This window comes from Sciurus vulgaris (assembly GCF_902686455.1).
Source record: "Sciurus vulgaris genome assembly, chromosome: 14".
In the NCBI taxonomy this organism is placed as follows: Eukaryota; Metazoa; Chordata; class Mammalia; order Rodentia; family Sciuridae; genus Sciurus; species Sciurus vulgaris.
In genome coordinates, this window is record NC_136475.1 from 12298603 (window position 1) to 12324041 (window position 25439).

The 25439-nt window shown below is 49.0% G+C and overlaps 1 protein-coding gene across 9 annotated transcripts in view; it reads left to right on the forward strand.

The window, feature by feature from the left end:
• NPAS2 (neuronal PAS domain protein 2) overlaps positions 1-25439 on the forward strand; it is a 154238-nt gene that overhangs the window by 99717 nt on the left and 29082 nt on the right. For all 9 annotated transcript variants that reach the window (XM_079111005.1, XM_079111009.1, XM_079111008.1 and 6 more), the window contains 4 exons: positions 3506-3595; positions 13858-13978; positions 14993-15106; positions 24847-24965. In XM_079111005.1, coding sequence (XP_078967131.1) covers positions 3506-3595; positions 13858-13978; positions 14993-15106; positions 24847-24965 — 444 coding nt within the window. The remainder of the gene's footprint in view (positions 1-3505; positions 3596-13857; positions 13979-14992; positions 15107-24846; positions 24966-25439) is intronic.

The window sequence follows — 25439 nt, forward strand, 5'->3', positions numbered from 1 at the left end:
AAATTTGGGGGTCTGGAATGCAGGACTAAGATGGTAGAGACTGGAATTTCTAGAAAAAGATCTTAGCTGGGTATGGGTAGTCTTTATGCACTTTATGTACCTGGTCCCAGTGCGGACACAGACTCCCTGGAGTCTGGGAGGAAAGGAAGACATACTGGGTGGACAGAGGAGATCTGGAATCCGGTCTGCGTGGCCAGAGGGCGTTCTCAGGAGCTGCCCGAGTCAGAAGTCCACCAGCCAGCACTTCTGATTTATCTCTGTCGGGCTTCTATTCCGACCTGCTGACCTTCACCTTCCACTTGCTCCTCCCTGGCATCCTGAGCCGTGGGCCTGCAGTGGACCCCTCAGGATGACGTCATCAACGGCGTGGATCTCTCTCCAGACGCACAGCCCTCTCTTTTTGGATACAAGAGGAATCCAGGCTGGCCATCTTGATCCCTTTTTATTGCAATGAGGACCAGAACCTGCCATGCCCCCAGGGAACTGCTGGTGCCCTCTGGGCGTGAACCCCTCTTTTCTCTTGCCTTCTTTTCAAAAGGCACAAAACCGGGCCCCCGGAGGACTCACATGTGTGAAGTCTGAAAGACCAAACGTCGCCCAGGCTGCCAAGCAGTGGCACTGGTCGGGCGTGAGCTGGGCAAGACTGTGGTCCTGAGCACCTTTGCAAGTTGACTGGAAAGGAGAGAATGCTCTTGGGGGCCGGGGTTGTGGGAGTTGATGGCATTTCTGTGTTTTAATCAGAAGAGCTGAATCTTTTCTCTTCACCCAGAGATTGTCCCGAAGAATTCAGAGAATGTTCCACCAGAGTTAGGAACTAGCAGAAAGGGGAGGTTTCCTTTCTCTCCAGTGTGTTTCAGGTATAAAAGTCACTAGGTCCCTGTGCCAATCACCTTTACCTGGACAGGTGCACACCCCTGTGCATTCATTGCCATTGACTCGGCCTCAGCAGCGGGGTTTCCAAGCCGTGGCAAGCGTTCTTAACGCGGTGACTCATGCAGTTCTTGTAGATTTGATGGGAAATGCCAATGAGCTGATGAGATTCCTCTTCCATCTATAAATACCTTCAGCTTTGTGACACCCACTCGCTTGACAAATTCAAGAGGGACATGGGCTCACTCTGCAAAAGCGCCACTGTTTGTGCAGTCCCTACTTTTGCCAGCCTTCCAGTATTTTTCCAGAAAGATCCAGCTGATGTCATCAACAATGACCCCAACCCCTGAAAAAACCATGTCACTTCAGGAGGTCTGCAAAGAGTCAGGAGTAGTACGGAGGTCACCGGAGACTGAGGAGAGTGGAGGGGAAGGAGAGTGGGGAAGGGTGGGTAATGGGTAACAGTTACAGTTGGAGAGGAGTAAGTCCTGTCATGCTATTACACGGTGGGCAATTGTAGACAATAATAACATTCTGTATTTTTCAAAAAGCTAGAAGAAAGGATTTTGAATATTTTTACTATAAACAATTAATAAGCCGGGCATGACGGCACATGCCTGTAATCCCAGCAGCTCTGGAGGCTGAGGCAGGAGGACCTCATGTCAAGGCCAGCCTCGTCGATTTAACGAGGCCCTAAGCAACTTAGCAAGACTCTGTCTCAAACTAAAAAATAGAAAGAGCTGGGGATGTGGGTCAGTGGTCAAGCACCCCTGGGTCCAATACCCGCAACTGAAAAAACAAACAACAAAATTACAAAACAAAGAATGAATAAATGTTCAAGGGGGCAGATAGGTTTAACCTGATTTAAACATTACACAATGTATATGGAAACATCACATGGCATCTCGTAAAAATGAACAATTTTATTTTTATGTAAAAATATAAATTAAAGTTAGTAAATAACTAATAAATTTAAAAAGAAAAACTGTTTAGAAAAATAACTGAGGGGAAAGAAATAATATTTACAAGGTTATACTTTTTTATTCACGGTAACCCGTGAGTCCAATCGAGAGTTTCTCGACCTCAGCGTGACTGACATGTTGGGCCTGATACTTCTTCAATGTGGGAGCTGTCCTTTGTATTATAGGGTGCTCTGTGGCATCCTTGAACGCTCCCTGGATGCCAGTGTCTCCCACTCTTGTAATCAGAGCCCCCAAATATCTCCAGACATTTCCAGGTGTCACCAGGGATTCACTGAAGATGTGTGCTTTCCTATATTTTTTTGGTCCTAAAGTTTGTCACACGTCTGTGTAAAATAACAAGTGAGCCTAGTGTCTGTTGTCAGTTTTCCTGGTGGAACGAGCCCCTTCCCTTGGCTCATAATAAAGGCGCCCTTCTTATGGTTAGTGGTCTGTTACCAGTTCCTGGTCCCTCGCTCTGGGGCACACGCTCCTCGCGACGAGGAGTTAATGCTCTCTTGTCCAGACAGGTCTTCAAGAACACGCTGGGAGGATCTGGTTGGAGCCTTATGTAATGTTTCCAGAGCTTTCTAAGCACATATTTCACTTTTTTCCCCCAAGGCAGAAAATCTCCCAGACTTGGGGAAGATGATATTTCAAAAGCAATGGTCAGCAAAACGACAGTGACAGGCTTACAGTCAAAGTCCACCTGCGCTTACATATCATTCCCGCCAAGATGTGTTTTCTGATCCAGTGGCTTTGGCTTTGCTCTTAATCTCTCCCTTTCCCAGGTGCACCTCAGACCTCCAAGTGCTCCATGACCCCATCCTCACTGGATTATGTCATCAGGATTGTATCCATCAACTCTCAGATGAGATTACGAAAGCATTATAAGCACATTATAGCCACATTAAACCAAGTCTCCATAAAACAGCTAAAGGGTCTGCTTTGTAAGAAACATTGCCCGTGTTACACCTCATAAGTACCCAGAACAGTGTGCCTGCCATTTAAGAGACACCCAATAGATACTTTTCCGTGAATGCCTATTTTCTAACATTTAGAAATGCTCATGTGTCCAAGTGAGTTACCAAACCCACGTCCCCACACGGCCCCGAGGGGCATTGAGAATGTTCTCTATAAATGGGTCCTTCCTTGGCTCTTGCCTCTGTGGCCGTGAACATGGCAGAGGTTTACCTGGACCAACAGGCATACTTTCTGTTTGCGAGGCCTCTATTTCATCTTGCATCTTGTAGTAAATGTTTACTGCTGAACTCAAAGTGATGCTGGGGATAGGGGGCCGGGGACCGTGCACATCACCAACATCTTTCTGTGGTAATGATGAGAGTTCTCTGAGTCAGCTCAGTGAATCATGTGAATGAGAGTGTGCCTATCACCGAACCCACTTAAGCAGTTTCCATGGCTAAGTTTTGCTTTATGATACCAGTAGATCAACTTCTTCCTGGAGCCTGTAATGCTTTTACAAGCACTTATCCTGGGCTAAGCACAGTGTGTAACAAACCCTTGGTGTATAAGGTAGGAAAGTGTTGCGAGATGGTTCCTAAGAATAGTGTAAGGATATTCCTTAAAGCCAGTGTCGTAAAATGGTCTTTTGCTTCAGTGACAGGTTCCTCCATCAAAGCATTGCTAAGGAGCTTTCGAATGTGCGTTTTCCACAGGCACTGGATGGCTTCATTATCGCCGTGACAACAGATGGCAGTATCATCTATGTTTCTGACAGCATCACGCCTCTCCTTGGACATCTACCGGTGAGTTTCTGCTTCAGTGGCCTTTGCTTGTGTACACTGTCGTCTTTGCCTGCAGAATCATCCAGACCCAGATGGGACATGGTGGGGGTATAGGGCAGTGGGGCCTGGGCCAATGAAAGGGACAGAAACATGGAGCGTTAGGGAATGCCCAGGTCATGCGGGACCAAACCTGGCCAAGTTCAAGTCCCCCCGGGGCAGAGCCAGGGCGGGTGCAGGCTTGTGTCTCCCTGGAACTGGCCTGGCACCATGACCTCAGCAAGGACAGACCCGGAGTTGAGGACATTCACTTGCACCCTTATCCCTGGTCAGACACAGACCAACAAAGCTCAGCGTCAGCTGGTGACTGGGACAGGGGATGGGCAACTGATGGCTCAGACCCGAACAGGCTTTGGGTCTTGCTGGGGGCATGCACATGGTGACACTTAATAGTGGTAAGGAGCAGGATGACTCTGGGGAGGCTTGGTGAATGGAGAGATGGCCAGGCCTGGGCAGTGGGGGCTTGGGTGTGGCTCTGGATAGATGTCCCTCCCGCTCTTCCCACTTTTCCTCCTCTCTGCACAAGCCTTGCTGGCTCCCTGGCAACTCCGGCTCAGGATGAAATGACCCTCAGGTCTCCACAGGCTGCCGAAGGCCCACCCACAGGCTCCTGAGGGCCCCGTGGCCGTCTCCCATGTCCTGACCCACCCTTACTTATTCCTATGAAACCTGACCTTGAATGTCAGCTCACACAGGAGGGACCCAGATGGAGCATCCTCTCTTCTCTATTCTCCCAACAAGCTCCGCCAAACCCCTTACCCCACCACTCCTCACCCCTGAGCAAGGGCGGACAGTGGCCAGCTCATGTGACAAGGGGGGACGCAGCTTGCCCTGGGCTCCCACACAGAAACCTGGCCTCCTCTCGCTGCCTCATGGCCCTGCTTGGTGGGCAGCTCCCCTCTGCTCTGGGTGACAAGCCCGGCGCTGCCGAGGGCCCAGGCTGCCACTTCATGCTGGGTCACGCTGGTCCTCAGAGCGGCTTCCCCATCCATCATCTCTGCGAATGACACACGGGCATATCAAAGCTGCCACTCACACTTGTCCTTTGCTGCCTTGCTGTGTCACACCAGGAAGGCATTTTTTCTTCTCTGGGCAGATGCCATGATCCGTATGGAATCCATAATCCCATTACGCCATGATCTAGGCTCACGGGTTGCGCCTCTGTGCTGTGCCCGTTTCCGAGGCCAGAGGTGACTGGCCGCCAGCTACTAGAAGGGACTCCTTCTCAGCCCCGTGGAGGCTGAGGGGTGGCTGCACCTCCCCAGGCCGGGAGGACAGGGATGAGGTTGAAGCAATGTCTGTGAGGCTCCCGTGGGTTCATCTGAGGACGCGAGGGAACGCCGGGAGCTGGGGTGCTCTGTGGAGGCATCTTGTGTTTTGCTTTGAGAGGAAAGGACTGGGCAGGGACAGGCCCGGCTGGGAACACCCAGACGTGACCTGCCTACCGACCCAGGAAGGGGAGCCCAGAGCCCTGAGCGCTGTTTGGGTAAACAGGATTTGCGCTGCTCTGCTTTACGCTTTTGTAATTATCTGATGACCCAGTTGCTATATATGGCAGAGGGGACTCAGAAAGTGAGATGGGAATTCTTCTGACTCGAAATCAGGGAGTGAGTTGGGAAGACCTTTGTTAATTATTTCCTAACTCTGGAAGGGCCAGAAATGACCCCCCAGCTGTAATTGGTCAACGCCAGACCCATCTGAGTGCTTAAGTGTCTTTACAGAGAGATCCAGGCTGCAAGGCAGCCCCTCCTGCCCCCACCCGGGCCCATGGAGGTACGCCCCAGGACCGGCATCCCCCAAATTTTGCTTCAGTCTACTTTCAGCTTTCCTGATCCAGTTTTTACCAGGATCATCCTTGGCAAGTGGGTGGGCAGGGTCCGTGGAGGATGGAAAGGTCTCGGGTCCTCTCAGCATGCCGCTGGTTGGTCTGGGAGTCAGACCTCTGTTGCCTCCGCCTTACAGGTGAGGAAGCCCAGGGGACCCAGCCCCGGAGGGCCAAGCGGGGGGCACACCAGTCTCCTCACTGCTCCTGTGGCTTTCTGGTGTCAAGAATTTGGGTTGCAACTTAGAAATGCTGCTTTTGGTTCAGTTGGCTTCCATCCGTACTTCCTGGATGGGAGCCAGGACCTGTCCATAGGGGGCAGCATCCCTAAAGTCCCAGGCGGTTGCCTTCAGGATTGCAGTGTTGAGATTCCACCAGTTCAACCATTAGCCGCTAACACAGTACCTGTGCTATTTCTATGAACCAGACACCTTTAAGAGTCGCTTCCGCGTGCTCATCTGTAAGACGTGCTTGGAGCAGAGCTTAGCACAGAGTGAGGGCCAGATCACATTTGCTGTCCTTCCTGATCTGTTCAGTAACCTTGGGAAGTTCACCCCTGTTCACAGACAAGGAGACAGTGGGCAGCCCAGAGAGGTAAAGTAATTTACCCAAGGCTCCACAGCCAGCCAGTGATAGGGTTGCATTTGACCTCAGGCACTTTAGCTCCAGAACTGGATGCCCAATCACTACTCAGAATGCTGCAGAGGACAGAATAAAGTTGAAAGTCCCCAAGTCGTGGTGGGTGGTTAGGAAGGGAGAGAGTGAGAAAGCCACAGGTGGTAGTCAGTCTGCACAGAAGAGGTGGCCATTGAGGGAAGACGTGGCCAGCTGGGACACAGTGTGGGCAGGGGACAGCAGGCCATTGTCCCCAGCAGCAGAGTCCCTGTCAGTGTCACACCAAGCACAGGCTGGCATACCAGGGATTCAGCTCCTTGGTCCTGTGGTGATGCAGGAGTCAAGAGCAACCAGAAAGCCTGGGCTCAGTGGTCCACTCCAGTAACTCCATCCGCTCATGAGGCTGAGTCAGGAGGGTTGCAAGTTCAAAGCCAACCTGGGCAACTAGCAAGATACTGTCTCAAATGAGGGGGGCAGAAAAGAGCAACCAGAATTCTTTCTATGTCTAGAACTTTCTTTTTTAGTTTGACAGAGAAAATAAAGGAAAAAAAAAAAGCTCAAAGCAGAAAGTGATTTCATGATAAAGTCAAAACTATTCAGTAGTATTAATAATTTGGCCTTCTTTTGGGGGGGGTACAGGGGATTAAACTCAGGGGCACTCAACCACTGATCCACATCCCCAGCGTTATATTGTATTTTATTTAGAGAGAGAGTCTCACTGAGTTGCTTAGCGCCTTGCTGTTGCTGAGGCTGGCTTTGAACTCGCGATCCTCCTGCCTCAGCCTCCTGAGCTGCTGGGATTACAGGCGTGCCTGGCACATTTGGCCTTCTTTGTGTCTAGAAGTAACACAGGCACACTTTCCAGGAAACCTCCCCCAGCCCTTCCCTCCCCTCCCTGCCCTCACCAGCTGGAGCAGCTCACCTGATCCAGGCCACTCTGTCAGAGGGGACTTCTGGGCATGGCCGGGTCTCACAGCTGTGGCTGCAGCTGGAAGTGGATCATGAGCTGAAGAGTCAAGTTCTCTAGATATTTTAAAGATCGTGCTTTCTGATTTTCACATATCATGCATATAGATGTGTGAATGCAACATATGTCCAATATTTAAATAAATGACTAGGTGAGCAGAAGCTTATAGGTCACTGTCACTGAGGTCAGGACATAGAACAGGGCTGAGGCCATGGGAGCGCCTGTCCACAACTCGTCCATCACACCCCCCTCTACCTAGAGGTGGCTCTTCTCCTAACTTTTAAAATCATGTGCTTGGTTTTTCTTTGTAATTTCATCTATTTTGAATCAATCACTATGCTATAGTTGAGTAGAAGCTGAGTGTCCCTTATCTGAAATGCTTGGAACTGGATGTTGGATTTTTTTCAGATTTGTGAGAATGTTTGCATAATGAGGTACCTTGGGGATAGGACCCAAGCTAAACATAAATGCATTTATGTTTCATATACTCCTCGTACATGTAGCCTGAAGGTAATTTGATACATCGTTTTTAAGAATTTTGTGCACGAAGCACGATTTCATGGCATGGAATTTTCTGTTTGTGGCATCCTGTCAGCCAGCGCTCGGAAAGTTTCAGGATTTGGATGTCTGGCTTAGGGGTGTTCAACCTGTATTTTTTTTAGCTTACGTGGACTCGTGGGAAATAGGTGGTGGCTTCTCCCGGGCTCAACCCTGTTGGTGAGATCCCTCCTTCCGCTGTCTGGCGTGGGGACGGGTCGGTCTCGCTGCAGCGCGTAGGCCGATTTAGGAACGTGCTGCAATTGCTGCAACCATTCCCGATGGGAACTCTGAGCCGGTGCTTCTGGGATCTCTCACAGCGTCTCCTGCTGAGAACTGACCGGAAGTAGGATGACTGGCTTGGGGGGGGCAGGTGTTCCTCCACCTTCACTCCACCCAGCTGGACTACTGCCATCGTGATTGTGTCGATTCTCCCTCCACCAGCAGGGTGCAGAGTTCCAGTGCTCTGTGTCCTCAGACTGGGTACTGTCAGACCCCTTGGGCCTTATCAGTCCAGTGCGGGAGGCGACTTGCAGAGTCTTGATTCGCTCCTCTGCTCATTCCCAGTGAGGCCCTGTCGCTTCCTCTGCTGCCTGGCTCTTTGGATGTTGTCTTCTGTAAAGTGGCTGTTCCGACACAGTCATGCATCCTTCATGACAGGGTACGTTCTGATGAGTGTGGCATTAGGTGACTTCGTCATGTTGAGAATATCTAGATTAGTGTACTATGCTAGTTAGTGTACTATCACTAATGTGCCGCACACTAATCTAGAAATCACCTACAGCACGCCAAAGGCAATATGGTACAGCCGTTGCTCCCGGACTGCACGCCTGTGCGCCATGTTACTGTAGTGGACGCTGTAGGCAGTTGTGACACAGTGGTAAGTGTCTGTGTATCCAGCGTATCTCAAGTAGAAAAGGTGCAGTAAAAAGTATGCAGAATTCTATGGAACAACCATAGTACTTGTGATCTGCCATTGGCTGAAATATTCTTATGAAGTGTATATTTTGTTTTTGATTCTTTCCTGTTAGATTTTTGGACTCTCCTTGTAACAATTTGAAGGCACTTTTTCCATGATCTGGACACTCGTCCTCGGTGAGGTCCTCTTATTCACCCCACCCCAGGGTAATGGGGAGGTTTGAACACGCAACACCCAACCCCAGACAGATGGGCTGGTGCGGGTTGAGTCACACGTACTCAGCGGACACCGCACACAGGGCCACACAGGAACAGATGAGGGAGGCAACTTTGTAGTAATAGACGGGGGGTGACCCCGGGTTTCCTGGAGGATGGGATGGCACAGGCTGATAGGAAACAGCCTGTTACTCGGAAATGAGCAGGAACTGTACCCGGTCCCCTTGAGAAGGAGGGCACTTGGCCGGGGACCCTATCCGTCGAGGCAGAGTGGGGACAGGAACTTGTAGTTTGGCCCTCTCAATGTCATCGGAGGTCAAGGAGGTGCATAACACGGGACCTTAATTTTAGTCCTTTTATGTTGGGAGTATGTGTTGCAAATATCTTCTCTGGCTCTGCGGCTTGCCTCTCCCCTCTTGGGGATACTTTCGTGAACACAGACAGTCTTTCTTCATATCTTTAGTGAATCCAGCACACAAAGGGCACACTAAGCTTTAGTCCCAGCTCAGCTCAGGCCAAGCCTCTCACGCTGCCTCTGACGTCTTGGTTCTTCAGCCAGTTTAAGGCCCAAGGACTTCACAAGCCCATTCCTGCTGCTTCTTCAGGCAAGGAGTCCCCAGGACCTCTTATGTTGTCCCTTCTAACTGAGGCCAGCACACATCTCCAGCCAGAACTGTCCGCTGGGGCCTCTCAGAGACATTACAGGACGGAAGGTCAGCCGTGCCACTGCAGCCCGGGGCCGGCCTCCACACGCTACTTATGCAGACCCACTTCGCTTTGCTGGGTGCCGTAGAGCTGGTGCTACTGGCTCAAGGGAGAGAGGTGTCCTTTGCCCTGCAGGGGTTTCAGCTCATCCCCAGGCCCTGGAGAGAAGCTCCCCTGGGGGACACCCAGGAGCGGTGCAGGTGCAACTAGGCTTTCCTAGTAAAGCTGAGAGAATTGCCGACTGCTCCTTAAAGCAGCCTAGGGCCCGTGAGCGAGTTGGAAAGAGAACCTCCTGCCTCCGACAGGTGAGTGACATTCCTGAAAGTGACTGGGATGTGAGGACGGCTGTGGACGGCATGTTCCCTCCCTGGTCTCTGTACCTGCTATCGTTTTAATCAACAGAGCACAGCTCATTCAAGGAACGGTCCATCTGCAATGTAATTTATTCTCTTATCAGCGCCAGGGTTTAAATTTTCAAATGGTCACTGTTTGCTGCGGTTTCTGCACATGGAAATAGCGTAATAGTAACGTACGAGCAAATATCTGACCCTGGGCACTTCTGAGCCAAGCACCATTCTGGATGCCAGGGACCCAGCAGGGAGCAAGGGTCTGCAGGTCCCGTGGGAGCAAGGGAGGCAGAGGACCCGCTCAAAACATATAGGAACCAGGAACTGTCAGTGCAGTGCAGTCACCCCCGTCGTCCTTCTGTACGTGCTCATTCGGTGCCTGACCACACCTAGCATTTATTGAGTGCTTGCTGTGTACTGTTTTCTCAGCAGTACAGGTGGGCAGCCTCCTCAAATCCTGGTTCTTCCCTGCTGTGGCTGTGGCAAGTGCACTTTAGAGGGCGTGGAGCCAGCCCTGGAACCTTCTCTGGGGCTCTCACCTGCTTTCCCAGGACACTGCCACATTCGCTGATGCTACGGCATAGGGAGACCTAGCAGAGGGGATGGACTCTCAGGCTCATGAGCCAGCGGTGACATAACAAATGGAGAGCAGCCATGGCAGGGCACCTGTTGGGACAGGATCTCAAGGCGGTGACTTGGAAGCCCAGGGCCCGTAGGGTGCTCAGGGTTTTATTGAACCCAAGGGAAGAAGAGGGTGTTCTAGCCCGAAGGGACAGTCCAGATGAAGGCAGGCCTAGGGGCCTGGAGAAAAGAAAACTAGAACGATCTGGACTTGTGGGAGGGGGGCCAAGAGCAGGTGGGAGCCTTGTGCTCAGAGCGGGGACACGAGCTGCGCAGAGTGGCTTTGTCCCCAGTGCGGTGGGCAGCCAAGGGACCTGTCAGCAAGGGGCTGTCTCCATGTGATCTGAGGCTCCTTCTGGCTGCAGAGGAAACCAAACTGGACAGGACCAGAGTGGAGGGGGGAAGCCGAGTATGGCGACGTCATCCCCCAGGCAGGGGGTGAGGACCGTCAGGCAGCAGCGCAGGCTGTGGAGGGCATGGAATAGAAGGGAGTCGGGTGGGAAGAATGGAGGGAGGAAAAGAGCAGCCCGGGACACTGGACGTGGAGGTGAAGGTGCGAAGGGGAAGCCCGGGAGCCCCCAGTGTGTGGTGGGGATGTGGGAGATAAGATCACACCTGAGACAAGGTCTTAACAGAGGGTTTAAGACCTCTGGGCTCCTGAGGCTTCACTGGGGACGGTTTCAAACGAGACTTGAGACTTAGTAAAAGCATAGTAAAGCTCAGTAGAAGAGAAAGAAGGGGGACAGGCACCCTCAAGGGAGAGTGTGTGTCTTCTCAGAGGAGAGCCACTCACGTCCTGGTGTCCCAGCTTTTATTGGGGTAGGAGAGAGACTTCCAGAAGCTCCTGTCCAAGTATCACGCTGGACTCTGGATTAGCCCACCACCTGTAGCCTGGCACTGGTCCCCTTGGCCCTCACTGACAGGTCCTAATTGGAACTGCCTTTATGGAATGTATGTTGGGTGGGCTCCAGTCAATCACCCTGCTTTCCCAGGTCTGGGACTGACTGGTCTGCATTGTTCCTTATGGTCATGCTTAAGATGTCTCAGCATTGAGCCTTTCTGAGCAAACATATCCTTAACCTGTGGTTCTCACCCCCTGAATGCACCTGTCGTCCTCCTGTTGGGAGGGGATCCACTTGCAGGCTGGGATCAGGCCTGGTCCTGAAACAGTTCTCTGGTCAGACCTCGAGGCCCCACGCGGCAGAGCTGGGGATGGAGGTGTTCTGGAGGGAGTGTTTTCTTGAATTCCTCAGGTCTGTCTGCAGCCTAACAGTACAGGCAGGTGAGCATGTGGCTGATAAGCAATGCCACTTACAGAAGCGAGGACCTAGGGCTCGGAGGGGGATGGGCTGGACAGAACATGACTCTGGGGCTACTGTTCATCTGTGGCATCTGAGTGGCAGTTGGAAGCTGAACCTGGGAATATGAAAGTGAGTTGGCTGAATCCAGGTGCCCTTCAGCAGTTGGATAAAGAAAAGGTGGTATATGTACACAGTGGAGTATTGCTCAGCCATAAAGAAGAATGACTTTATGACATTTTCCAGCAAATGGATGATCTGGAGACTATCATGTTAAGTGAAATAAGCCAGACCCCAAAAGCCAAAGGTTGAGTGCTTTCTCTGATATGTAGAAGATAACCACAGCAAGGAGGGGAACGAGAATAGAAGTTCAGTGGATTAGACAATGGGGAATGGAGGGAGGGGTGGGGGATAGGACAAGGAAAGAGAGTGGAATGAATCTGACGTAATTTTCCCGTGTACACATGAGTGCACTACAGTGAATCTCATCATCCTCTACATCCATCTACATCCATGGGGTCCTAACTAGAATAAGATATATCCCCTGCTTGCATATTTACATCAAAATGGATTCTACAGTCATGTATCACTAAAACGAACCAGTAAATAAAATTTTTAAAAAAAGAATATATGTATATTTTAAAAAGGAAGTGGGTTGGCTGGATATTTAAGTTTAAGAATGTATACACAGATGTTTGATGCCATGGAAATGGATAAGTTTATTGAGGGAAACTGAGGAAGACAGGAAGATATGTCTAGCATCTCCTCAACCCACTTTGAGCCCCTGCCTCTAGTATGCTAGGCACCAGCTTCATGTGGCTAATGAATTTTCAGTTATGATTAAATAAAATTGAAATTCCGGTTCTTTAGTTGGACTAGCCACCTTCCTGGTGCCCCAAGACAGGGACCAGCAGGCCTGTGAGGGGTGGTGCAGGTTATAGACCACCTCACCGGCACAGATGGCTTTATTGGACAGGCCTGTGTCTGGACTCTGTCTTATATTTAGGTGGTACCCCAGTATCTAGGCACTTGGGGGGGAAAGTGAGGTTCCTTCAATCACAGACCTTTAAGAAATAAACAGACTGCCTTTTACTGGCCAACAGGTCAAGAAAGGAACCCCACGTACTCTTCGGGGTCATGTGAATGAGTGGTGGGCTCTCCCGGGGGCTCCACATTGCCGCACTACCCCAGCCGGGACGTGGGACTCTCAGCCAATGGGGAGCCTCAGGCCTGAGGAGGGCTCTGTGGTCTGCAGGGTTGTCAGACGTAACAGTAGTCTTTCCTCAGCCTGTGCACAACAGCGCCGACACGTCTGAGCAAGCACAGGGACCCTCCATGTCATGGGTCCTGCACCCACCGAGTCAGCCAGCCACCATCGAAAATGTTTGGAAAGAAAATTGTGTCTGTGATGAACATGGGCCTTTTTCTTATCATTATTCCCTAAGCAATTCAGTGTGGCAAACTATTCACAGAACATTTACTTGGCATTAGGAATTAGAAATCACCTAGAGATGATCTAGAGGAGAATGTGCATTCTACGTGAATACTAGAACATCTTATAGAAGGGACTTGACCCTCTGTGGATTTGGGGAGCCATAGGGAGTCCTGGAAACAATCCTCTGAGGGTACCAAGGGACAACTGTGATTCTTTAATTGTTTTTGTTTTTATTTTTTAAGTTTTCAAAACAAATTTATGGTACTGTGCCTCAAACCCAGGGCCCTGTCCATGCTAGGCAAGTGCCCCAGCACTGTGCTGTTCCCCCAGACCCTGTAAAACCTTTTCAGTCACAATTCAGGATTACAGCATGATCAATGGGGAGTCTTCACAGAAAATCAGAGCTTGGGCAGGGTACTATGGTGCATGCCTCTAATCCCAGTGGCCCAGGAGGATGAGACAGGAGGATCACAAGTTTGAGGCCAGCCTCAGCAATTTAGTGAGGCCCTCAGCAACGTAGTGAGATCCTGTCTCAAAATAAAAAATAAAAAGGACTGGGGATGTGGCTCAGGGGTTAAGTGCCCCTGCGCCCCTGGGTTCAATCCCCAGTACAAAAAAAAAAGTCAATCAGACCTTGAACTTTCCCTTGGAGAATCTGATCCTGAGTGGTCAAGCAGATTTTGCTCTCACTTCTGTTGTTCACTTCCCTGGAGTGTGCACCTCTGTTCTTTATTTTCTTTTGCAGTCGGATGTCATGGATCAGAATTTGTTAAATTTCCTTCCAGAACAAGAACATTCCGAAGTTTATAAAATGCTTTCCTCCCATATGCTTGTGACGGAATCCCCCTCCCCAGAATTCCTAAAATGTAAGTTTTAAATGTAAGTTTAAATGTAAGTGGTTTTACCAGATCTGAAGATAACAATTTTACTTTGGAAAGGAGGTTAGAATGAATTAAGAAGGGAGGGCTAATTTTAAGAATAATTTTCCTCGTGACTCAGAACATTTCCCAGATCCTTTGAGGTATATTTTAAGTTTATAGTTAAAACCGGAGTTGGAAATTTGCAAGACATTTAGCTTTTATGTGGAAAATTTGAAAGCACAGACCTTAAGAATAACAACTTGTTTTGCATGTATGACAAGAGATTTTTTTTTGTACATGAGAGACTTTTAGTAATAAACAGTGCAAAAATCTGTGAATAATCTGCTTATTTAGGGGAACACGAGAATGCTAAATTCATGTAATACCAAATAACCAACTGGTATTTGACTAGTTAGGTCAAAAACTGAAAGTCTGCCTTCCTGAGACTGTCATCTGGTTATTTATACATTTGCATTTTGATGGAATTTTTAAGTTTTTACCCAAATATTTGGCAGCGTGGGTGGAAGCCTGGCCTCAGTGCCCGTGAACCTCACGTCACTTAATGAAGCATATAAAACGCACGCAGTAGCGGCGATGCTTGTGTCTGTTCAAGCCCCAGTCCATTTTCCATGAATAATTTGTCCTGTCGTACATCTGATTTGACTTCAAAGCAAAGCAAAAAGATTAAATTAAAGAGAGCAGCTCTCTATGAGCAGCTTGATTTTAATATACCGTAGGAAAACAACCGGAACTAATCAATGCCGACGCAAGGACCCCAGACATGTGCAAGCAAATTAAGACTAATTGGGTCCACGTAGAGAGTGCAGAACACCCCCAGCCATGGTAAGAAAACCCCGTGCTGCAAAGGTCAGAAGCCACGTTGGAGAGTTAGTCGTAAGGACAGAAGTATGCTGGCCACGGGTAGATGAAACCCCATGAGCATTCACAAGCCCAACTTGTTTAGTCTAGAATCTGTGTAATGTGCATCTTCCTTTCTCTTTTCTTCCCTTAACGGCCCAGCTGACAACGATTTAGAGTTTTACTGCCACCTTCTCAGAGGCAGCTTGAACCCAAAGGAATTTCCAACTTATGAATACATAAAATTTGTAGGAAATTTTCGATCTTACAACAATGGTAAGCTTTAATTGTCCCATAATTGCCCACAGTGTCTTTTATCATGCAAACGTGCACATGAGCGCCTAAGAATCGCTGGGGGAGGAAGAGGAAAAATGTGTGCTTTTCGAATTTGCATTTCGATTTTTCTGTTCCCAAGATGCATTTTCTGTGCTCATCAGGGCTCTCTCCCGTTCCAGAATACATTCCCACACCTGCTTGTGCCCGCGCACAATGGCCCCCTAAATTGCATGCAATTTGTTTATTTATTTGCAAGTTGATGAAATAACTCTGCAGAGAAACAACTTAACGGTTAATAAAGAACAGGCGCCGCCTGCAGAATCCATGGGACAGGACTTCATTGTGACAAGGAGATTAGTGACCTTGCTTTCTGCATTTCCGTCTCCCCTTTACAGTCCTGCTGTGAGCGTGCTTTAAAAGGTCTGGTTCCTGGGTCTTGTGCTCACTGTGGCCCAAATGCACAGTCAAGAGGCTATTTTACCATGAACAGCAGTCTACACTGGGTAAACGATCGAGCAGGAGAAGCCATCCCTGAGGTCGTATTTTCCAAAATTTCTCAGATAACTAATTGTCCCAACTCTGGCTGCAGAGATGGGAACCCCAAACTAGACTGAATGCTCGTTTTTACTTTTGACCCAAGCAAAGTGGGAAGACCGGCCTGCTGCCATAAATCCGGCAACCGAGTCTCATTATGGACCAATCATAGAGAGGCCTGCATTTTATTGGCCGCACGCCTCGAAACTCAACACAAAACAAGTAACTCTGGGAGGACTGACTGCATTGAACAGCAGAGACGGAAAAGCTGTTGACAGGGAAGGAGGGAGAGAGAGAAGTGCCGAAGGAAAAAATACCAAAGGAAAGCAAAGGCAGAGGATGAACTGCAGAGCAGAGAGGGAGGGCGTGGGGAGACCCAGGCCATGGGGACAGGGCTGACTCTTGCTGGTTTAGTTCTGTTGTCTAACTCTGGACCCACAGAGGTCTGCTACTCCAGCCAAATTAGTCCCCCGTCCCATTAGAGCCACCAGAGAGATGGCACTGAGTCCTAATGCTCAGGCTAACCAGGATTTTTTCCTTCAACCTCAAATGATCCTTTGTTGCATATTATTTGCATAAATATATATGTTTTTAAAAAGTCTTCAACTCGATGCTGAATACTGTGATCCCGCTAGAGGGATTTTCAGGCGCAGCGTCCAGGGTTTTGCCTGGACGGTGGACTCCCTGGCTGACGTAGAGGACCTTCTGGGCTTGTCCTATCCAGGACTTTAAGGACTCAAGCTGTTGGATGTGACAGTGGAGTCTGCTTTCCAAAGGGACCCCTCAATACGAGCAAAGCCAAGGCCTGACCATGCCTAATCCGATTCATCTGCAAGATCTGCCCAAACTTCATGCGATGAATATTTTAAAGACCATATGAAGAAGTAAATCGTCTCTTGCTGGGTCGTTTTCTGAGTTGCTCAATTAAAGAACCCAGCTTGTGAGGCACCATGAGGAAACCCAACATTCACCCAACCAGTGCCGTGGTTCTTTGGTAAAGTAACTTGTAAAAACACAGATTCTCAGACATGACTCTAAAGAGTCAGTTCAGCAGATCCGAGACCCAGGAATGTGTGGCTGGAAAGGACTGGAGATTCAGGTTCAAAGATTCGTGGACTTGGACTAGTGTGACACACCAAATGGCAGTCACTAGAGATTTCAATGGCACTTCTTTCAGGCAACTTCACTGTTGAGTTAATGTAGTGGTGGTTTGGAATTTACTTAAAATGTGCATGCTGGTTCCTCAAAACATTAAACATAGAAACATTAACTCTAACATTAAACATAGAATGATCATAGGACCCAGCAATTCCATATCTGGGTATACACCCCAAAGTGACAGCAGGGACTTGAAGAGATATTTGTGCACTTATGTTCATATATGTTTATTTGCAATAGCCAGAAGATAGAAATCACTCAGTGTCCATCAGTGGGTGATGGGTAAAGAAACTGTGATATATCCTTATAATGGAATATTATTCAACCTTAAAAAGGAAGGGCATTCTGACTCATGACACAATGTGAATTAACCTTGAAGACCTTATGTTAAGAGAAATACACCAGTCATAAGTGTACACTTAAAACAGGATGGTGGCCAGGAGTACAGACATACCATGAATGAGGGCCTGGGTTTAGTCCTCAGCACCAAAAAAAAAAAAAAAAAAATTGTATACCCTGTGCATTTTACCATAATTTTTTTTTCAAAACACTCCCTATGCTTTAGCCAGAATAGCAGCATATCCTAAGCAACCAGGTGCACAGAGCGGGAAAGACACCATGGCTCTCAGAGTGCTGAACCTGGAAATTATGGGATGCTGTTCCCACGTGTCCCCATGACAACGGTGTCCGCACTTAAATAAGAAGCGACCTGTGATTGGCTGGTGAGGAACAGTTGTGTCCTTCATGAGCTTACACTTCCACACCTCTCATTAAGACACTGCCAGCTATCATTTGAAGCATCCTGTCATCTGTCACCTCTTAGAGGATTTCAAGGAACAGGCAGGCTTCATTCTGAATACCTGGGCTTTTTTTAAACTAGCAAGTCTTTATTTTCACTTCAGGTTGAGAGAGTGTTTGCTTGGAAGAACGTGTAGAAATGATGTGTGACTTTTTTTTTTTTTATCTGTTACTGTTGTGGCAGGGACAGCATTGAAAGTGGAAAATTCAAAACCAAGAGTGCAGTTTCTGTCTGGAGCCTGTGGTACAAACGAGAGTTAAGAGGAGCTTTATGGAGACAAGAGTCTCCAGATGTAAACGGAGGGCTGCGGGCCCTCAGGCGCAGGGCCCGCAGTGGAATGTGTAACGCTGGTCAGGCAGGAGAGAGAGATCAGCTGTGGCAACATTGCTGCTGCAGAGGAGGGTGACCCTCTGTTTCAAAACACGGAAGAGGGGATGGAGGAGGTTCTCCCTCTAGGAAATGATACTACAGTTACAGAGAGATGTCCCTTGGCTTGAGCACTGTGCATCTGATACGTGGATGGAAACATTACTTAGTTTCTCATTAATATGTACAATTCTTACATGTTCATTTAAAATACAAATAAAGAATAAAGAAACGTGCAGGTCCCAGAGCAGGGAGGAAGGGTGAGGCTTTGGTGACCCCTTTGCTGGCTCTCTCAGCGGCTCCAGGCTCCTGAAGGCTGCTGGCCTTGGGACCCAGTGTGAATGAGCTCTTGGTGGGAGTTTAAGGGAAGGGAGGGACAGAAGCACCTTTGCCCTTGCTAATGAGATTGCACTCTCCAGTTGGAGGGCATTCCCCCTGCCCTCCCCCAGCTCCTAGCTGCCTTTGGCACAGCAACAGTGGCCCAGACGCTAGAGCAAAATGGAATTTTCCCCTGCTTCATTATTTGCACATGGCGGTCACTGCTCAGGACTGTCAATGCCCCCAGTGGAGCAGGAGGCGAGGGAGGGCAGACCCTCACTTCAGTCATCTAGATTGCTAGTAAGTGTGAAGAAATACACACCAGGAAGTGGGAAAGGAAGTCATCTTTCTCAGAAGTGTTCACCTGAGGAAAAGCTGGGAAAAGCTTCTGGAAAGTCTGGGATAGGATAGGTGAGCCCGTGTGCCACCTTCTCCTGGCCAAAGGCTGCCACTGAGCCCGGGTCATGGTGGGCCTCTGGTCCAGCAGCCTTGTCTTCTTCTGTTTCCAGAACACCACTGAAGCAAAAAGCCTTTCTTTGGATTGTGTTTGTCCTGTAACAGATTTTTTTTTGGAGAGAGAGAGGGAAGTGCCTTTGGACACGTGCACTATCGTCTCTTTTACGTCCCCGATTAAACATGGAGCCCGCTGGCCTTCCTCAGGCCCTCACTCCACACGCCGCCTCCCTGCCCTGTGGCTCTGAATGAGAGAACCCCGGGTGATTTCCAGAGGCGAGTGAACAGCCTTCGTGCGGAGGGTCCTGGGAAGCAGGTTCCAGCTCCTGAGAGATGACACAGTCTTTGGTCCGCACCCTTGCTCCTCCCGGACTTGGATTTAAATGTGCGTCTGACTGAAATCCAGAACGCAGTGTTTCAAAAGTCGCTGGTGTGGTTCCAAATAGGTCACCCTCAGCAAACATTCCACCCGGGCTTTCCAGAAACCACACACCAGAGGATAAAAGTTTCCCTGCCCTCATTTCACCCACTTGCCTCTCGCCACGCCACCCGATCGGAAAGACTGGCCCAAGCGGAGGCTTTTCAGCTTCTGAAAGTTTCTGTCGGTTACCTTATTTTTTGGCTTTGAAATGGTTGTTTTTGTGTTTTTTCCCTTGAACTGAATTAATTGAGATGTTCAGTTAAGGGGTCAAGGGGCACACAGGCCAGATCTCCCTGGGAACGAGCATGAATGGGAGCTTGGGTGGCTTCAGGGCAGATGGAGTGTCAGGTCTGCCCATCACAGGTACCTGAGAGAAGGACACAGAGTGTCCCCTCCACCCAGCAAAGCAGCACCTGTCGTTTCTGCCCATTGGACTGCAGAGGAGATCAGATCCTGACAAAGGACAAATTGTTACCCAAGAGCATCGTCCTGCATGGACATTTAAGGTCCATATTCACATGGAGCCAGAGGATGGGTGTAGGTTTATCAGCCACATCTGTCTGCTCGCCTTAGTCCGCGAGGAGAGGAACGCTGGCACCAGCCATCTCATCACCGTGACGAGGACGCGCACAGGCTACCCACCTGGAAGACAGGAACGAGGGTCCGTAGGAAGCTCGCTTTCCTGGACTTGTGAATAGTTTGGCCCTGTCCACACCAACCGTCTGCTGGGTATCTTAGAAACGCCATTCCACACTTCTGGCCCCTAAAATACTCCATTTGGTTCATGGACACCAGGAAAAAGAGGAATCATTTAAGTGAGACATAGAGTCTCCCTTTAATTTGTATTTACCCCAGAGAACTGGAAACCCCAGCCAGCTTCCTGGTGCAGGGCGCACCTTCTCCCACCTCCCTCGCCCTCTGCTCAGCAGAACTGGCCAGGGGAGAGTAGAGCCGGGCATTGCCAGGCAGGGAAGGCCAGGACACGACGTGGGCCGGGCGCTCCGCCGGCCCTCCCAAGAACCCTGGCCCTGGCTCTTCAGAGGATCTTGAGCAAAACACACTGTGGAGAGGAAAAGGAAGAGTCTGAAGTCAGCACTTCATTCATGGGAGACGATTTCTCATGAATACGCAGAAAACGATTTTCCTTCCAGAAGTCCAAAACAACAGTCCCAAGGTGCTGAGCCGTTTGGGGTTTAGGAACTGTTTTCTTCCTTGAGCAAAGCAGGTCTTCCCGGTGCCCATCAGCTTTGCTTTTCATTTGTTCCAAGAAGTGCTGAGAAAGCTTTCTGTCACTTCCCCTGTGAACTCTCACCATTGCAGCTGCTCTATTATGAACAGGCCTCTCTGAACACCAGACTGTTCTGAGGCCCGACGCCATGGCGTGGTGAGCCGGGCAACGTCTTTGTCCATTTCTTTCTATTCCTTAACTAACGTTCACGCTCCCCATCTCTGCTTCTTCCTCGCTCTTTCCTAAACTCTTTTGAAAAAGAAGTTATCTCGACCCCCACAGTCTCCCTGCCCCTGAGGCATCGTGACAAACTTGGGAGCTCACCTTTGTCACGGGACAGACCTGGAAGCCCACCTCCAGTGCCTCCAGAAGAAACAGACGTGAGTGACTCTGAGTCTCCAGAGAACCTTGGGACTCTTATTTTTGGAGTCTCAAGGACACCAGCCCAGGGCAAAACTCTTCCCAGGTGTCTGAAATTGGAGACTGTCATGAATGGTTCCGGACTGACTCATCTGTGGATCATGTTAATACGAAGATCCAAAATCGGCATGTCGGGGTCCTCGCCAGCAGGAAGTCACTTCCCAATGGGGTGCAAGTGCTGCGTGTGATTCCCAGTGGCTGTCTTGTCCAGACCTCCTGACCAGTGTTTGTGCCTCAGGAGGGCAGCAAGCTTGCCTGAGTGCCATGCTGTGTGGGCAACCCCGCAGCAGTAGAGTGCGCCGGCCCAGCAGACCCAGCTCAGCTGCGGAGGAGAAGACACCTTGTGGATCCCAAGGTCTGCACTAGTTACTGGCAAGGGTCTGAAGGTTTCTCCCTCCACTGAGCCTGAAGCCCTGGTGTGGAGGCGGGATGGAAAGGCCTCTTACGCATCCGCTCTAGGCAGGACATCTGCTCAGACTGGAGACCAGAGCAAGACCAGTTCCGACCATGGGGGAGGCTATCTATTTAGCTTTTGGCAAAAGTAAGATCAACTTTGACTAAGGTGACTCTAGGAGGAAGAAAATAGCAAGAAAGAATCACTTTTCTATCACGAGTGGTCAGAGATCAGAGAAAACAGGGCTGCACCTCCATTTAGTGGCTAATCCTTCTGAGAGGCTAGGGAAGCCAGTGGTAATTAGATCTGGTTTTTCTATTACTTAAATTGAACAACTAATTGAATTCTTAATTAATGGCTTTAAACTACCATGGGATAGAAGGTGCCAGAGAGTTATTCTAAGTGCTAAATATGACTGGGAAGTCCCCAGGAGCTGTTGGCTCTTCTGCTGACTCTGGAATCTGCAAGGGGGCTCATGCTGAGAGTAAAAAGTCATTTTAAACTCAACTGGTGAAATGTTTAGAGTAGCCTCCTCCCCTTGGTTTTCCCAAGGTTTTTCCCTTGGCCTCTATTAGAACATTTGTCCTTGATTTACTATCATTCTGGATCAAGCCCTAAGACATTTATGATTTGGGTTGGGAAAAAAAAAAAAAAAAACTTGTTTGGGAAAAAATAAATTTGTTCAGTTCTGAGCCCATCTGTAAAATATCTAGATGATCAAGTGCAGGCCACAAGCAATAACAAAACTTCCCTTTTAGGAGTGCATTTTTATCTTTAAAGCCTTTGAAGTTATGAAAGAATAGATAAACCACACGAGACCAATTGTAAGCCAGACCAATTGTAAGTTCTGCACAATGTCTACCTAATGGCCCTGGTCTGAGTCTGCACCCCCTAAAGAAGGAACAGGATGCAGCAAGTCTTGGGCAGGTGTTCCCATTTCCAAGATCTTTTTCTGTCCCTGCCCCCCTCCTCTTCAAAGTAAATCAGAAGGAAAACCTATACTGACAGAGCACTTGAATTTAATAGACCAACCATCAGTCAACCAAGATGCATCATGGAGCGGTAGACTAAGGAGGCGTCCTCTTAAATTCCTGGGAAGTCCTCGGAAGTTAGCTTGGAAGGTCTTGATCATCTGAAAAAGTCAGGAGAATTTTATGAGGTCATTATCTGGCTGGGTGATGTCTCTTAGATTCAAGCAGAGTGCTTCACATCTGGGAAATGTTTAGATGTCTTTTTTTCATTACACAGATGTTCACATCTGCAAACCCGCCTTGATGTGGAATTGTTCTCATTCCCCTTGATAAATTTCTTGGCTCACCCTACAAATGAATCTGCAATCGTCTCAGCCAATGAGTGACAGCTGTAAACTCACTAGAGATTACTATTTTTTATTTTTCCCACTTTATATTCAGGTTTGGAGATATTTATTAGTATTGATGTGAATGAATTCAGAAAATATGTTTGGTAAAATGAACTTGTTCATGTTAGTGGCAAGAAGACCACATGAGAGAATCATTTTGAGACCTATAAATTCATAAAAGTAGAAAAATTGATTGGAAAGCTGAATTTCAAAGAAGATCTTATAGATTTCATTTTATAATGCATTCTTTTCTGATACTCTGTATGTTCTTAGCTACATTGAAAAGCATAATGGTATCTAAATCTTCAAGGTTAGAATGTACAGGTTATATAGTCGTCCCTCAGAATCCATGGGGGATTGATTCCAAGACCTCCCTAAAGATACTAAATCCAAGGATGACCAAGGCCCTTATAGAAAATGACCTGGTATTTGCAGGTATCCCCTTATACATATTTTCTTTATGCTTCAAGTCACCTCTCTATTACTTATGCCTAACACAATGTAAATGCTGCATGAATAATGGTTGTGCTGTATTGTTTAGGAAATGATAAGAAGGAAGTCTATACATGAGCAAGACACACGCAATTCTGTTTCTCAAACATTTTTCATCCACAGGTGGTTGAATCACAGATTTGAAACCCTCGGCTATAGAGGGCTCACTCTATCCAATCACATTTTAAAAAGAGAAGATAGTGCAGTGCCTCGGCTTTAGGGATCCTCAATCCTGGTTGCACAAACTTGGGGAGCTTTAGAAAGTGGCCATTCCTGGGCTTCACCCCGGAGTTTCTGAATTAGCTGGTCTGGGAGGGGCCCAGGCAGCCATGCCAAATCTCTAGGGGAGCCAGGTGTTCAGTGAATTTGAGAATTTCATGTGTGCTAAGTTGGCTTTTCCCACATTTAACAAAGATCTTTTTCCCAACTAGCAAAGTCCACCTAAAGACAGAAGAATCTTTCTGACCCCCAGGTCCATCAGTTCTCCACAGACACTCTGAAAGTGGGTATGGAACCTCCCAGGGAAGACTCTTCTGACACAAGGTGGTGTCTCCCAGGGTGCCCTGGGCACCTGGTCCCAGCACTATGGTGGTCATGAACCTAGAAACATCCCCTCTCTTTCCTAGGAGACCCCAGACCTAACGTCTGGAGATAGGGGTGGTATCCCTGCTTCATTCTTTCCACTGTGGAAGTGACCTTCATTAATTAATGCATCCTTTATGGGCCTTGGTTTCCCTATTTCTAAAATGAGGGCAGTAACGCTCTTCCAGACTTGTGAGAATAAATCACAAGACACATGAGAATAGATTTTGTTGCTGTGCAATGCTGCAGAACTAGCAAGTTTGTCGTGGGCACTGTCTGTGTACTTCTGGGATGACTCTATGTGTTAGCCAGGTTTCCATTACTATAACAAAATACCTGAAAATATCAATTTAAAAAGATAAAAGGTTTATTTTGGCTCACAGTTTCAAAGGTTTCAGTTAGATGTCCCTTGGCCCTATGGCTCTCAGGCCTATAGTGTAGCAACTCATCATGGCAGAGGGGATGTGGTGGAGCAAAGTTGCTGAGCTCATAGCTGGAAGCAAAAGGAAGAGCAAAAGAGACCAGAGTTCCATAATTCCCCTCAAAGGCACGAGCCCAGTCACCAGAAGACCTGCCACCTCTTAAAGGCTCCAGCCCCTCCCAATAGTGCCCAACCTTTAACACACAGTCCTTTGAGGGACATTTTAGATTCAAATTATAGTGCCCTAAATCCTGAGGTCACCTCCATGGCCCGTCCCCACTCCCTGCATCAGTCCATGTTCCCAAGGGTGAGTTTGAGGGCAGAAGCTCTTGAATGGCCCGTGCCAGGACGGGGAAGGGGTGTGAGTGCCTCTCAGACCCACTCACCTCCCTGGGACTGTCCGTATCCGGAACATCACCCACTCGGAGCCCACCCTTCCAGCAGCAGCCGGAGAGGACACTCAGACCTCAGATGCAGCGTGAGACTGCCCCTCGTGCCGCCATAGGTCTTCCCAGCCCAAAAAGTGCAGGGAGACAGGGAGGCAGTGGCTACCAGCCAGGCCTCACTCCCAGCTGCCTCCAGCAGGCTACTTGGCTTTGAGCGGGCGCCCCGTACCCTCATCTGTGCAGTGGGGGTAACTGGGGTGCCTACCTCATCTGGTGTTTGTATGGATGAACTGCGGGACCCCACAGGCACGCAGCCCAGAAGCGGCTCTAGGCTTCCAGTGAGTGCCAGGTGGGACCTGACGGTGTCACCAGACAGGGCTAACTCTGTGTCCCCACTTGTCCCCACAGTGCCTAGCCCCTCCTGTAATGGCTTTGACAACGCACTCTCCAGACCCTGCCGCGTATCACTGGGGAAGGAGGTCTGCTTCATCGCCACTGTCCGCCTGGCCACACCGCAGTTCTTAAAGGCAAGTCCCCAGCAGAGGGGTCATTGTGTGGAGCCGGTTCCACTGGGTCGCCTCTGGGTGTATCTCAGTCACCGTCTTTATGGGACAGAACCGATTGGAAACATCTACAAATTCAGAATGCCGAGCCTCCCGCCCGCCACCCTAGCCCCGTCCCAGACCCTCGTTTCCTGCCAGGCATTTTGTTTGAAGGCAGCATTACGTGCCAGTCAGCCCACAAAGCTGCTGAGTGACGGCTCCATCCATCTCCCCACCTTCCTGGTCAGCAGGATCAGCGCTCTGGGCAGACGTGGGAGTGAACTGAGAGTCCCAAAGTTGAAGGTTTTCCTCTATTCTCTCCTTGACAATCGCTAGCGCTCTCTGGAACGATATTGAGCTAAATTAGTCATTCAAATTCAGATGCAAAGCCATTTCCACATGTTTACCACACTTCCAGATAATGGGGAGGGAGCGGTGTGACATTTTGGCTCCTAGGTG